At 41.8% G+C, this 14,298-nt stretch overlaps 1 protein-coding gene across 1 annotated transcript in view; it reads right to left on the reverse strand.

The window, feature by feature from the left end:
• Positions 1-9,670: 9,670 nt before the first annotated feature.
• Positions 9,671-14,298, reverse strand: part of AHI1 (Abelson helper integration site 1) — a gene marked incomplete at its 3' end in the record, with an annotated part of 85,925 nt that continues 81,297 nt past the window's right edge. The window contains exons 24-25 of the mRNA XM_084262392.1: positions 12,965-13,044; positions 9,671-9,902 (exon numbers count right to left, since the gene is read on the reverse strand). Coding sequence (XP_084118518.1) covers positions 9,671-9,902; positions 12,965-13,044 — 312 coding nt within the window. The remainder of the gene's footprint in view (positions 9,903-12,964; positions 13,045-14,298) is intronic.

The raw sequence follows: 14,298 nt of genomic DNA on the forward strand, positions 1-14,298 counted from the left end.
GCCTATGATATTTTTTTGCCTTTGGTTCCTTCTCCCTTTACTTTGCAGAAATCTCACTTGCTGCCCTTTTACTGATGTGCACCCTTTACTTCGATTGTCCAAAGTAATTTTTAAATTCTGATGGTGTCCTGCAAACAGCCCACAACTCTCAGTATCAGGCACAAGTTTTATAAATACCACTGCATCGTCCAACTCATTATGGAAATAGTGAATAGGAGTGACAGAGAACTGACCTCAGTGACCTCACTTGCAATATCTCCCTGGTACGGTAACCACTCTTTTTTGAATGCAGCTTTTCTTTTTCAATTAGTTATGCATCAAATCCTGCGATAGCTTCATCTAGACAATATTTCTCTCCTTTGTTTATAAAAAAAATACCGTATGAAACAGTATCAAAAACCTCACCTAAATCAAAATTTGTCACATTTAATATGCAGCGTTATTCACTTAGACCAGTTACGCTGCCAAAGGAGCAAATTCATTCAAGTATTTGACATCAGTGTTTTGGAAACAAAGATTTTTTCCTTAAAAAAAAAAACAAACCCACAGAAGTTCTCTGTGAAAAACTGCCAACATTGTCAACATTTCCTGTGAGAATGTAATTACTTTTTAAAAAAAAAAAATTGTAAAAATCACTGCTGGTATTTTTTTATTAAATACTGATAAACCTTAACTTAGGATAATGAATTAAGTCATGGAGTATTTAAACAAAGTTTCAGATTAAAGTTAATGAATCTGATGTCAGTTAAAAGTCCAAAAGCAGATGCAAATGAAAACCAACAAAATGAAAACACGTCATCACCTCGACATCTTTTGACAAATAATTTTCTTGGTTTTCAGACAGCAATAAGATTCCCTGTCACAGCTTTAAACTTAACGTGGCCAAATGCTTTCCACCCGAGAACAGATACTTTGGCATCCTAGGACAGAAGCAGCAAAAACCAGCTCTGCTCACACCTTTCTAGCCAAAGAAAGTTAGAATGATAGTGGTGAATAACCGGCCGACCAACCTAAAAAAACCCCAACAAAGCCAACCATCAAAAAGGCCGGTGCGCAAGGCAGCTATATCAATATTTGCACAAATTTGAGCAGGAGTGAATTAAGTTCTTTGAGTTACGTGAGGTGTAAGTGCATAAAGAAGTGAGTCACCCTGGGGAAGGATGGCAGGGTGTCTGTCCGGGAGACAGGCGCTGTTTGATGCCAGGGCATCTGGCACGCTTCCACTCAACCCATTTCTCCATTTCAGCTGGACTTTTACAGAGGAGGCGGGAGGCCAGCGGGGAAGTGAAGTGAGGGCGGCTGGGAGGGAGAATGGGAGCAGCACCACAAATTGCATGTTCGCCCAGGAGCCCTTAATCTTGTGTGACATTTGCCACTGCTTACAAATGCGTGTACAGCAGGGCCTGTTTTCCACAGTGCTGCACCATGCAGCGAGGAGCCTGCCAGTGCTGCCGCTCAAGCACTTCTCCGCTGGTGTTGCACAGGTACAAATGACAAATAGATTCCCTTTGTCTCTTGTTCACTTAAACTCTTACTCACTTTGCAGGACTCAACCTGGTCCTGCAAGATGTACTCACACCAAGAAGCTCCAAGTCACAAGGGAACTCTGGAAGTGAGGTTAACAACCATTCAGCTTCAGATGCAAATACAGGCATTTTCAAATTTGGAAGCCATGCTGGTCCATTGCCACGTCCTAAGAAAACAGGTATCTAAACTTAGCTGATTCTAGCTCTAGGAAAAAGATGTCCCCGTTCCAGAAAAAGATACCAACAGTTCAAACGAATTAGGAACAGGTTTCTTCAATGATACAGAGATAAGTTTCCAATATGTATTACCACACATTCAAAAAAGGAACAAAACCAGAAGGAAAAAAAAAAAGATACCCCAAAACATTCACAGATGTTACAGCGCTGCTGTTAGCGTGGGAACCTGGTGGAGTTCAAATGACTGAGTGAAGCAACCTCAGCCTACAAAAAGACCCAACCTTGACAACGTTTGGCCAGCGCGTCAATGCCAGCGTGCTGAACTAGTCACTCTTTCCTCCCCATATAAAACTTACTCCTAGAATAAGCAACCTGGGCTAAACATCAGGTTTATTGCCTTTGGTGGCAGGCCCAGTCTAAGTGGGCTGGGGGGGGGGGATTTGAGCCTTACAGCTTTCTCCTCCAAACCTCCAAGTTTTTCATGGCCCAGAAGTTTTTGTTGGTAGTGGGATGACCTGACCATCATCAGTAGTAGTCCTGTATTGCCTCCTGTTCCACCGACATGAAAAATACTAGAGAATGCTAAGTGTTGTCAGAAATATTAGCTCTCCTGAGGAACCAAACTGAATCAAGCCCTTGCTAGATGATAGCACAAATCAAGCAAGAAATTGTACCTTAGATCATGTCTGTGTGGGTCTCAGTCCTTCAACACACAACCTGACCCACAACCAGAACTTGGGAGTTACCAGACATCATTTCTCAATAGGAATTCGGGCTACCCAGGGACCTAACTGGAGGCAGGCACATCTGTTCCCCATTGCCTACAAACCTGATGTCAAAACCACTGCCTCGAGTGGCTGTCAGTAAGAGTCAGGTGCCCAGGTTTCCAAACGTGACCGGAAAACCTACACTGTTTTGTTGCCAAAGAATAGAAAGGGCAAAACGCCAGAGCTGCTGAACTCCAAGAGCTGCCACTGAGGGCTGTGACTGCTTTCAGAGAGAAAAACCTAACCTTGACTAAAAGACTGGCAAGAAAAGAGCAGCTGCAGCTACCGCTTCCCCAAGCATGTGGTAAAAAGCACTGTCTAGAGCTTCCACCCCCCCCCCTTCCCTGTGCCAGGACGGTGCTTGGAGCCTGTCCCTGGAAGCAGGAAGCCCAAGCCCTGGCCCTGCTCGGTGCCAGCCCCGCTCTGAAGAGTGTGCCCCTCCCTGCTCGGGGGAGCATGCCTTGCTGCCTACTGACCTGTTCCCAGGGCAGCCCGCTGCGTTCTCATTCAAACCTTTGGATGCAGAGAACAAATTAGGAGCTTTGGGGGCTGAATCAGGAACCCTGATTCTGGGATGCTTCCTTCAGTGCGTAGGACCTGCAAGGCTGTACCCTTTGCTGGGGAGCAAGGCAGCGGAGTGCCACGTGTTGCTCCACACCTTCTGTCTGCCCACACACGTCCTCAGCTGTACCTCGGACCTGATCAGCTCCACTCAGGCTGCTGGCTAAGCAGGAGGGATGGCAGCAGCCTTCGGACGCACTGCAGAGCACATTTTCTGCCCCTCCCGCCCCTTCCCTGATGTCACTTTCTCATTATAACATTATACCAAATCACAATGGGGATTAACCACCCCCGTATAAGCTTGTTACAGGCTTATTCAGACTGCTAGAGCTTGGCTTTAGATGGCATTTCTTTTAATGAGCCCCTGGCTGATGTCACTACTACACTCATGAGTGTATATCCCCATTAAGCGCTAAAATTAATGCTGACCATAAAATTAAGTTGCTTTATACCATGTCTATACAAAAGTGTCAAAATCCCAATGACATGCACAGAAAAAACATGGCTGATGATGCAATGGCAAAATAAAAATGTCGAAGTGGAACTGAGGGAACAATTACAGTTCATAATAAAAAACCACTGCCAAGTGAGTAATTGCATTTACTTTGCACTGCTCACCTGCAGCAATGCATAGGCAAAGGCTCTACGTTCAAAAAAAGCAGCACAAGCAAGGAAGCAAAACCACCCCTTCTGCTTGTCAAAATCTGGGAGGGGAGAAAGAGGAATGGTCTTCAAATTACACAGTTGTGCAGCACTGAACTGGTTATATTTCAGTGTGGATTAACAGCAGGGTATTCAAGACTTATTCATATCCCCAGAAAAGAGACGAAGTTCAGTATTTCTTCCTTTCTTACTGGGAGCTGAGGCAACAAAATTTATGATAAGTGGAAGAGCGCAGGGAGGACCTATTCTTATCACCTTTATAAGAACTGAACAGCAAGAGACACTAAAAACTTGATTTGTGAGGAATTAGTACTCAGCTCACATTCTCAGCCAAGTGTCTTTAGCCTGGGCAGAGAAACAAAAAGTGGACTGATCAAGAAGTTAAACCCACACTGAGTGCCTCAGCTTCACTTAACTGATTTCATAACCAAAACACATGGCGAGGTCCTGGACTGACTCACAAGAAGTGTGAAAAGAGGTTCCGCAGTTGAATGTGTCCACAAAACTTCATTAACTCGCCTTCTGACTCCTAAAAGTGTAGGATCTAAGCCGAAATACTCTGCAACAATTTCCTTTCCAGCTAGCACCTCTGCCTGCACTGTCTTTGCTACAAAAGCTCCATGATGTTGGTGAATATGAGTTTGAGAAAAATTTCTAATTTCAGAGAAACTATTCTTATTTCTTTTCTTTTCTCTTTCTAAGTTCAGAGAAACTATTTCTTATTTCTTTTCTTTTCTCTTCTTCTTTGTTCCATCTATACCTGCGTCCTATGCAACTACAGAGTTTTCAAACAGCTATATCATAACAGTCTGTCGCAAGTGTATTGGGTGTTTCAGTTTGCCAGACCTGTCATAATAAATTAATTACAGGATGTTGCAGAAATGGCTGAGTTCCAGCAGCATCTTGCACAGTTTAATATAGCCCTATTTCCCCATTTCGATGTATTTGTGGTTAGATAAATCCTCAGAAAATTTACAGCTGCTGCTACACACTAGTTTATTATACTCCCTGCCTGCGCAGGCGACTTAAGTGCAACAAGAATTTGATGTCTGCTCAGTGCAAAGATTTTACTGATATTGCTTTACCGGTGTGGAAACATTTTTCCGCTAAAAGGGGCATCTGCAGTTTCTTCTGAGTATTTGAGCATCAGACAGGACTTCAAAACTTGCTTGCCAGAGCCAAACACATAGTGCAAATTCGTTTGGTCTGTCACAGTCCTCACACACCAAAGAAACAGGGGGCTAGAGTTTTAGATGAAACACAGAGCTGTCATTTTCATTTATAGGTGCAAGCTAGAAAATATTTTTTCCCATCTTTAAGGTTAGGGTACATCAGTGTATAAACTACAGCTGTGACGCTGCTGCTGAGAGCCTAGTCCCCACTGACTTTGCTGGAGCTTTGAGTGTAGGAGCCTGTTTACCCTGAGCAGCTGGGAGGACCAGGGCTCTATGTGTGCATGTTGCTGCTGGAGAAGAGACCCTTCCAATATACATGTTGCTGCTGGACAAGAGACCCTTCCTAAGAGGAAGGCAGCAAGCAACCTGCACGCAGCAGGCTGAGCAAAGGACAAAACTGTGGCCAAGCCCCCTGGTAGTAGAGCAGATCTATGCATAAGACAAGGATCATATGGTATCTGATGTTCACAACAGCAGCTACGTGCTTGTCCTGAAATCCCAATCTCTGCTCTGTTTTGAGCAGGATGAAGGTGCTGGAGCGGACTGAATCAAGGCAGAAGTGTGCATTGCAACAGCTGACACCTACGGAGGTGCCCTCTAAAGACCTGCTCCAGAAATGAGGGAGCCAAGGCTTCAGCTATCCCAATGGCAGTGCAAGCCACAGACAATACAGACCTTTCTGGGGTGCACCTCGGCCTTAGGACAGTGCTGAGTTATGAGTTACTGGAGAGACACCGAAGATTCCTCACGGGTTAAGAGTTCATCCGTAAAACTCCTGTAAATGGCACAGAATTTAAGTGTGTTAAACAATGCTTAAGTATCTTTATTTCTGAAGTCTAAAAGCCTTGACTGAAGCCACCAAAGCTTTGCTATAACATGACTTCTCACTATCCTTTGTTCCTTCTTCTCAAGTTCCAATTTCTAATTGCCACATTCTTTCAAGTGTCCCCCAGAGAAGCAGACTTCTTCTCAAGTTGCTTATTTCCCTCTCTCAGACCTCCTCTCGTTTCTATTCCTTACGAGCAGCAGTTTTGTTCCTAATGCACATATTTTATACTCAGAGCAATAAACCTCCTTGAACTAACACAGTATGTTTTTACAAGTGCAGGTGTACATCCATAAATTAATTTATCCAAAACATTCTGGACAGTCATTGGACAGAATGCTAAGGGAAAAACCCCACCGCACGAACATGCACACGAATCCCTCTAGTCTCCCTTCACGATTCAGAAAATACTTCCATCCCCTCCCAATTTCCATACCCATAAAATAGGCTGCACTGCATACATACTAATTTCATACGTGCTAGAAAAGGATCATTAAAAACCCCCACCGCTCTTTGTGTTTACCAAACAAGTGTTTTCGCTTTAGTCTGTTCCCGCCTTAAATGAAGTATTTCCTATTCACCTCAGTAATTAGAGCAGAAGGATGCAGTGAATGAAGTGCCTCATTATCAAGTTTGTAGCCACGGTCCCTGCAGAATGGCTACCATGCCGGCTATTTTTCATAGCTGTCTGCTTTTCCTTGTAACGGGCCATTGTTAACCCTAAATGATCCTGACATTCAATTCTCCGACAGACAATCGGGTCCAGCCGGCAGATTTAGTTCACTAGTCAACAGAGACTTTCAGTTGTCATGTTCCTCTGTGTTCTCATTAGCCCTTGTTTGAGTGTGATCCGTCCCCTACCGCCTTCTGAATTAAGTGATGCTACAAATACACTTATTGTGTTTTATGCTGTCTGTTCCTCAAGTTATTTTAAGGAAAAAAAAAAATAAATAAATGAATGCAATCTCCTGGCTATTGGGAAGCAGGAGAAAAATGTGCCATGCCTTCTGCTTTGGTAATTTATGCATTGTTCTCACTGTCTCTGCTGTATCATAAAAATGTAATAGCAACCAGACCTTGTAACACCACCCACCCCAAAACAAAAGCACCAGGACAATGAAAGACCTACTGTGCTGTTATCACCAGGCAGTTAATAAATATCTAATACTGAACCTTTTTAAATAGGGGTTTACCTGCCTTCTTCCAGCAATGAACTTGTATCACCCTCTAAAAAAAATATCTTCAGATAGACTTTTATAACTCTCATATTTTAATTCATGCGTATTTTGGAGGGCGCTTATGTTTTGAGATACTTCATGTAGTTCTTCAATTAAAAAAGAAAAAAAAAAGGAGGAAAATTTTCAGTAGGCAATCAGAATCCTCTTGGAATTCTTCTCTTCTGCTGAAATTTAAGTCCTTTAAATATTTAAAAACTCAATGTTTCAGCAAATGTACATGATTTCTCAGTTTCAAAATATTTTTCAAGATGCATTGTATGACATGCATTAAAAATCAGCATTAACACAGAAGCAAGCAGCACTATATAAAATTTATTTCCAAACTGTATTTTTAAACCAGCACCCCACCCCAAACTGCTTATAAAAGTTTTATTCTTTCTTCTAGGTTTAAAATCCCAATGGTAATATCTGAAGACCAAAGAAACTGCAAACACTGAAAACATTCATTTTAAGAAAAAACATTTATCAACCATATTTCTGAACTAAAGCTAAAACCAGCCTTTGCCATTATGCCACATTAATAGTGTTAATAATGTCTGTGACATTTTAGGGTGAGGGTTCCAATTTCAATACCAAAGGGTCACCTAAACAACAACAAAAAAAGGCTAATTTCAGATCTGCTTGTTCATTTTGTGTTAAATGAGTGCAGAAATCTCTTGTACCACAGTGGCATGGCATAAAGCAGTACAAGTCTCTAACCAGCAATGTGGTAGGAAGGAAAAAAAAAATAGATCCTAAAACCAACCCAGAAGCTATTGCAATTACAAGAAAACATTATGAAGAGTTTATTTTCAACTCCCTGCATTTTCATGTTTGGCTCTTATCTGATTCCTTCTGCTTAATTGTGATTTGGAACCGTGCCTTGGAAGACACTACCACTGCCTCTCCTCTCAATTTGGAAAGTGTGGCAAAGCAGCTCTATTCAGCTTCAGAGCAGTGAACATAATTGGAGCCCTAGTTCGCAAGCATGAAAGGAGGTGCTGTGCCTTTGATTAGAACTACCATCTCTCTGTGGTGTTTATCTGAAGTGTTATTTCTGCCTTCCGTGTCCACAATGCCAAATTAACATTTTACAATGCTTTCCAATGAGCTCCCAGAACTTGGCTACTGCTCAGCTCTCCCTGACGTGGAGGCTGATGTCATGCGCTGCCCTTATTTTAAACGTTATCCTGGATATTGTAAGAAATGTAGTATGTTGAGATTTTTCCCTTTTATGAAACCTTTCAATCCCGCATGTCACGCAGCACGATGAGGGGGAGTACACTGCAAAGCAGAGAGATAACAGGCTAGGAGCCTCGAGAGAATTAGGCAGTCCTAGGACTAGAATAACTTTACACCACCTCTGACTGGAGAAAGAGGCATTAGTAAGTTTCCAGGACACATAGGCAAGTCCCATTTAGGGGAGAACTCCATAAATACGCTCTAGGCAAAGCAAAGCCAGGACTGTTAGCTCAGAACAATTACCAGCAGGACCAAAGAAGAGCATTTGCTGTGGTGCTTCACCCAAAGGAAACAAGTTTGCAGATTCTTCTGGCTTTAAAACATGTGCAGGGAAGATATTACAATATACAACAACTAGTCCCCCCACATCTGGCTGCATTTCACACATCAGTGCCCAACACTGTTATTCTCACTTCTTTTTTTAATGGAATCAAGTGCCCTGTCTACTAAATAAGGGCTTTCTAATTTTATGTTATTTATTGCTTCAGAGGGGGAGGAGGAAGAATTTCCTAGCAGAGTAAAAATAAACTGGACATCATCAGCCAGAAAAGAATACCAACACTAACTGATAGAAAGTGCTTCGTTTAATATAAATCATAAATCATTCAGCACTGTAGATAATTAGTGAAGTCATTAGTAAAAATTCACAACATGATACCCAAGTAAAAAAGTGGATTAATGACACTCACAAGTGAATAAGGACTACAAGTAAAACAAACAGCAGAGCTGAATAGGAAATATTTCATTCAGACAAAAGAAAGTGTATTTGGCCAGACAGCTGCCAAAGCAGCCGGGAACTCTGACAAAACTGCAACGAGCCTTCATCATGTGCAGAAAACCTCCCCTGAAAAAAGTAACTGCCTGGAACATACACTGCTTATTTACACTGGTAAGCATGAGTAGTCCCACTGAAGACAGTGTAGTTGCATAGGTAGTTACTCAATAACTTGCTTTAGAGCTGCAAAAGGCAGTCCAAGCACATATTTCATGTCAGGAAAACATTTTTAATTCTTGTGTTTTCAGGGACACTGTAGTGGCAGTGTTCCTTTGGAACCTGATCATTCTGAACACTCCTCTATCTTACAAGACGTGTTAATGTAGTAATTTATGTAGTGGTTGGGCTTGTTTTGCTCTCCATCACTTCTTCACTTCATTCTCTGCTCCCAGTGAACTGATCTACAGCCTGCAGAAATGCCTAAATTCAGGTGTAATCAAGTATCAAATTGGGTAACAGTGTATTTAGCAGAGGGGTTCTCATGAAATACCACAGTCAGTTGCAGATTCTACCAGTCCAGCGAGGAGCCGAACATTCAAGTTCTGTTGATTTCAAGGAACCCAGGGCAAAAGTCTTCCAAAACATGTTTACAGCACTGTGTGGGAAATCACAACTGGTGCCATTTTGCATATTTGAGTATCTGAATTTCTTTGTTTCTCGTTAAGCCTAGAAATGCGATTGTACTTGCAGCCTTCACTGTGTATACTGAATATCGTACCAGTATGTGGAATTAAATGATGACTACACATCAGAGCATTCAGGCTCAAAGGCAATATTTGTCTTCCCATTTGTGTTTAAGTTTGAGCCTCTTGCTGCCTTTTTCTTCTTCTTCTTCAATTCCACCCCATGGGCTGTAGGTTCGTTTTCAACATCATCAGGTGTAACTGACGATACAGCAGTATCAAGACCCATTAAGTTGTGCTGATTTTCTCTCTCACTCCTCTGTATCCTTTTCTTCTTTTTCTTTGCCCCTCTAGAGGAAGGTGGGCATAAAAAGAGTAAAAGAAACACAAAGTTAGCCAAATTTAGAGCTTTTTCCACCCACAGCCTATGTGTTAAGAGCAATTGTTTGCCTGCCCCCCTTGAATACAATGCTGAAACAGTTACAAAAACTACCATTCTGCAGCAGAACAGAGAGAAAAAACATGAAGACAATATATGAGACCACTCCACTAGTCTACTTTTTAACATATCATAGTGCTGGCTTTGAAAAGAACCTCACGTGATCTTCAAAATCAGCTAGTCTTGATCAACAGACAACACAAGCAATTTAAAAATACAAGTTACCAGCCTCCTCCTCTTGTAAACGCCACTGCACTTTTTGTGGTTTCCTTTCCTAAGCTCAAAGACCAAGAAAACCCTGTGCAATTAAAGAGAGATTCCTGGTTTATTTATTCCACAGGAACAAGACAGGCAGGCAGAGTGCCTAAGATGAGTTTTTCCATTTTAACTTACCGGAACTATGACAGATTTACAGAATTAAAAAAACCAACAATCCCTTTAATGTCTGTTTGTGCCTATCAGGCTTCATACAAGGCCAAAAGCATCAGTCAAGCTCCCGCCTCTTTCCCGCGTAGTGCCTTTAACAAGGGAATTAGACTGGTCTTGCAGATGATGCCAGGGATTATGCAGATGTTACACCACTTCCATCATGAATTCCCACTCTTGGCAGAAGCTGTAAAACTTTATTTACCTATAAATATGTAGCAATACTTTGTAACCTTTCAAGAGCAGGTACTGTCCTCTTTCAAAATTTGTATTGTGTGTAGCACAAAGACGCCTTGGTCTGTGCCCAGATCTGTTACGCTGAATGATGCTGAAATACGTGAGTGAATTGAGACTGAAAAATGTAATGAGATGTGGTAGTTTCCCCCCAGTAAAGGTGCTGCAAGAGCATTACTGCTAGTGATACTCTCCTAATGTCTCCATATTTTATAGATGAAAATGTTTACACATCAGCCTTTCTAATGGACTGAAGACTACCTGCCTATCATTTGCATTTTTAAGCTAAATTGTATATTCATGAGTACACAAACTGCTGCAGCTCTTACACTGGAACATCCTGGAGGAAAAAGTTCTGGAGTTTAAGACCCTCTGCGTCAGGATTCCTGGAACAAAATGAGAGGTACTGCTGCATGAGAAACCCGGGGTACAAAGTCATAATTAATCAGTAACATAAGTACCAATCTACCAAACTGAGTGTTCAGCTGGGTCTGATGAGTAATTTGTAAATTTATGCAGAGAGCACTACCTAGTGTAGCTCAACAAAACTGTACAATGGGAGTCTATCTAAGGAGATAATGTCTATGCTGACAAGTAGCATCTAATCATTAATATTCAAAGACTGAGGCTGCTATGCAGATTTTCACTATAAAGGTACTCAAATTTTGAGAAGTAGTTTTCATCCTTCTATCATTTGAACATCAGATGGGATGACGTATTAGATCTTCTAGGTACTTAAATAAAAGCTTTAGTCCACTTTGCATCTGTTTTGTGGACCTTCCTCTATGTGTTCTACAATCTGCAGCAGACAGGTTAACTGCTTAGTGAAGATAAAAATCTACCATACATGGTTTTTTTTCCTCCTGCAAAACTGCATTTTCCACCCAGAAATTCTGAAAGATAGACAGCTGACAAAGGCTTCCCATTCACTTTCTTTTACAGCAGGTACTGTGGCTGCAGTGAATACTGCTCGAATAGGCAAAAGGGCAAACATTCACTTGGAGGCTCAAAGAAAGGTACAGTGAGCTGTGCAGGTGCTGACAGTTTCACTTCTCCATAGTGAAAGTGTGTACTTGGCAGTCAGGTCTCACTTGGTTCTTAGGAACTTTATTTACTGCACACTTGCCATTGTGTGCTAGCATGTGACATGGACATCAAGTGTATTTTCACAGAAAACACAAAGGTAATAGAACAGTGTAGGTGGAGCAACTATTTAAGTACAGATTGGACTGGATCACGTTGATACTGCTCTAAGATGCTAAAAATATAAAAACTTTTCCAGTTAAGATCACAACACCTGCACGGTGTAGTTTGTTTATGGATATTTCAAGACACATCAACTGTGGTGACCAAGAAAACTACAGTCCTGTCACCACCCCTGCAGGTCATGATTTAAGGTACAAAGAGGTGAGTTTTCATGAAAAATACTGAGATGTTTTATTACCTAATCTGTGCTACATAGATAGCCTCCAAACAGAAGTATGAAACAGTCTTTCAAACTAATGGTATCAAATGCCAGGGATCCTTCTCTCCTTTCAGGGTTTAAAACAACCCCAACTTGGTACATGCAGCCACTGCTATGATTACAAAGACAAGCAGATCCCATTACGTTCTAGTTCATGGAAGAGCTCATGCAGATGCAAGCTTTAGATCAGCTGTAGACACTACTCAGGTTTGCAATCTCATCTCAAAAGACGTGGTGAAAACTGCCCTCTCTTTACTGTGGTAAAGCCTACAACAGCCTGCACAGGGAAGGAAATACAGCACCGTGTAGTACGGGCACGGCTACCTTCCTCTCTTTCCAATTAGGTCTCCCCTGACAATGTACAGCATCCAGCACTGCCTCATGGCATCTTTCACAGACAATCAGGTACAAATGGCTCAGTACCCTGAAAGTTTCTGAGTGAGGCCGTGCAGCGCTGCTCTTTGCCCAGGTGGGACAGCAATGACATGAAGCATGACTTCAGACCGGCATCTCCATGATGTAGCAATAAAACCGAATACACAGCTAAGGGATGCCACAGAGCAATCTCATATCCCTGAGTTTTGATTGTCATATATATATTATAGTCCTTGCTCCTTTTTCTTTGGGTGGGGAGTGTGTGTACATATGTGAGTAAGTGTGTGTGTACATATACACAAACTGCTACTTCCTTCACACTTCAGGTGTGAAGCACTTTTTGAACGATTATCCTAAAGCTAGCTTTTTGGTTTGCTTGCTAAAACAAAATAACCCTTTCAATGTTTCTCACAATTTTCTAACAGCAGCTGTAGAAGTAAAACTGCACATTGTTTTAAGTATTTCTTGCTTACTGTGTTACAGGTGAGTCTCTGTCCGTGTCACACTCTGAGCTAACTTTTAGGTCCCCAGACTTACTGATGACTGGTGACATCTGCCAAAGAAAAGAAAAACACACATAAAAATAAAGATAAGCAAAAACCAGGAAGGTAAAAAGACAGGCAATGTACATAGAAAACCCACCAGCTTCCTGAATAAGGAGAGAATATACCTCGTTTGAAAAAGAATGTCTATCAGCCATAAAATGTTAACTCCTATGTGGTTACAAACAAGGAAACAGTACCCTGCTTTAAAAAAAACCCCAAAAAACAACAAAGAAAACTACTTGCAAATGAAAGACAGTGTTCTGGTATGGGTAGAAACAAAAGGTTATGAATCTGCTTGAGTATGTTTAAAATACACATGATCTGTGAAGAATGGTGTTATTTCTACTACAGCATTAATGAAGAAAGAATGATATAAAGCTATCTTAGGGCACAGTTTTCACAAGAGAAGCACATCTCTCTTTTAACCCTGCAAGTTCCAGTCAAAAGCAGTTCCCATCACTCCAGGTTCCTTTTTAAGGCAGTGCTAAAATCAACCAACCAGCAAAACCTGGAAGAGTTTAAGTAAATTCTCTAATTTCCCATGTAATTAGTGTGTCTCTCTGCAACTCGCTCCCTGTATAAAAAAGAAACCCTTTTCTAACAAGAAGAATTCCTGTAAAGAACTGAGAGTGCCATTCCCAAGTTTTCTGTCTTCAGGGACAGGTTATCTTTTTTCACCTTTCTTGCAGGCTGTTCACAAGCATCTGGTAACTACCCACACAGTTTCATTTTCATGGAGGGCAGAAGCCAACACAATAGGCCTTATGTCTCACCCAAAATTTGCTCTTCTGGAGCCAGGCATACACTACACACTCAGGAACTTCAGGCCTCCAGAGCACCACAACCAAGAAGAAAAGCTGTGGCAGGCAGTGCACAGCACAGTGTGGGTTCAGACCTGGTATCCACAGCACTGTCAGCGAAAAGAATCGCTGAGCACCTCTACTCCAGGTTGACAGGACAGCTGTGTTCTGTAAGTGTCCGTCTGGTACTGCATGCAGGAAAGAAAAAAAGAAGTTCTACCCCGACAGGCACCGTGAGAGTGGCACTGGTGCCTATGAACACCTTGGAAGCTGGAGAAAAAGTCTCTCTCAGGATACTGGAGCCCTATACCAGAGAAGGGAGGGTGATTAGATTTGGTACTTTCCAAAAACCAAGATTTTTTTTCAGGAAGTAAAGGGGAAGACTGGGCCTGAAACTAATTCAACCCTCAAAACTTTATGATTTTTAAGACTGTTAGTTGAATTTCAGTCTCACAGCTAGCC

The sequence above is a fragment of the Gallinula chloropus genome (genome assembly GCF_964237585.1).
Source record: "Gallinula chloropus genome assembly, chromosome: 3".
In the NCBI taxonomy this organism is placed as follows: Eukaryota; Metazoa; Chordata; class Aves; order Gruiformes; family Rallidae; genus Gallinula; species Gallinula chloropus.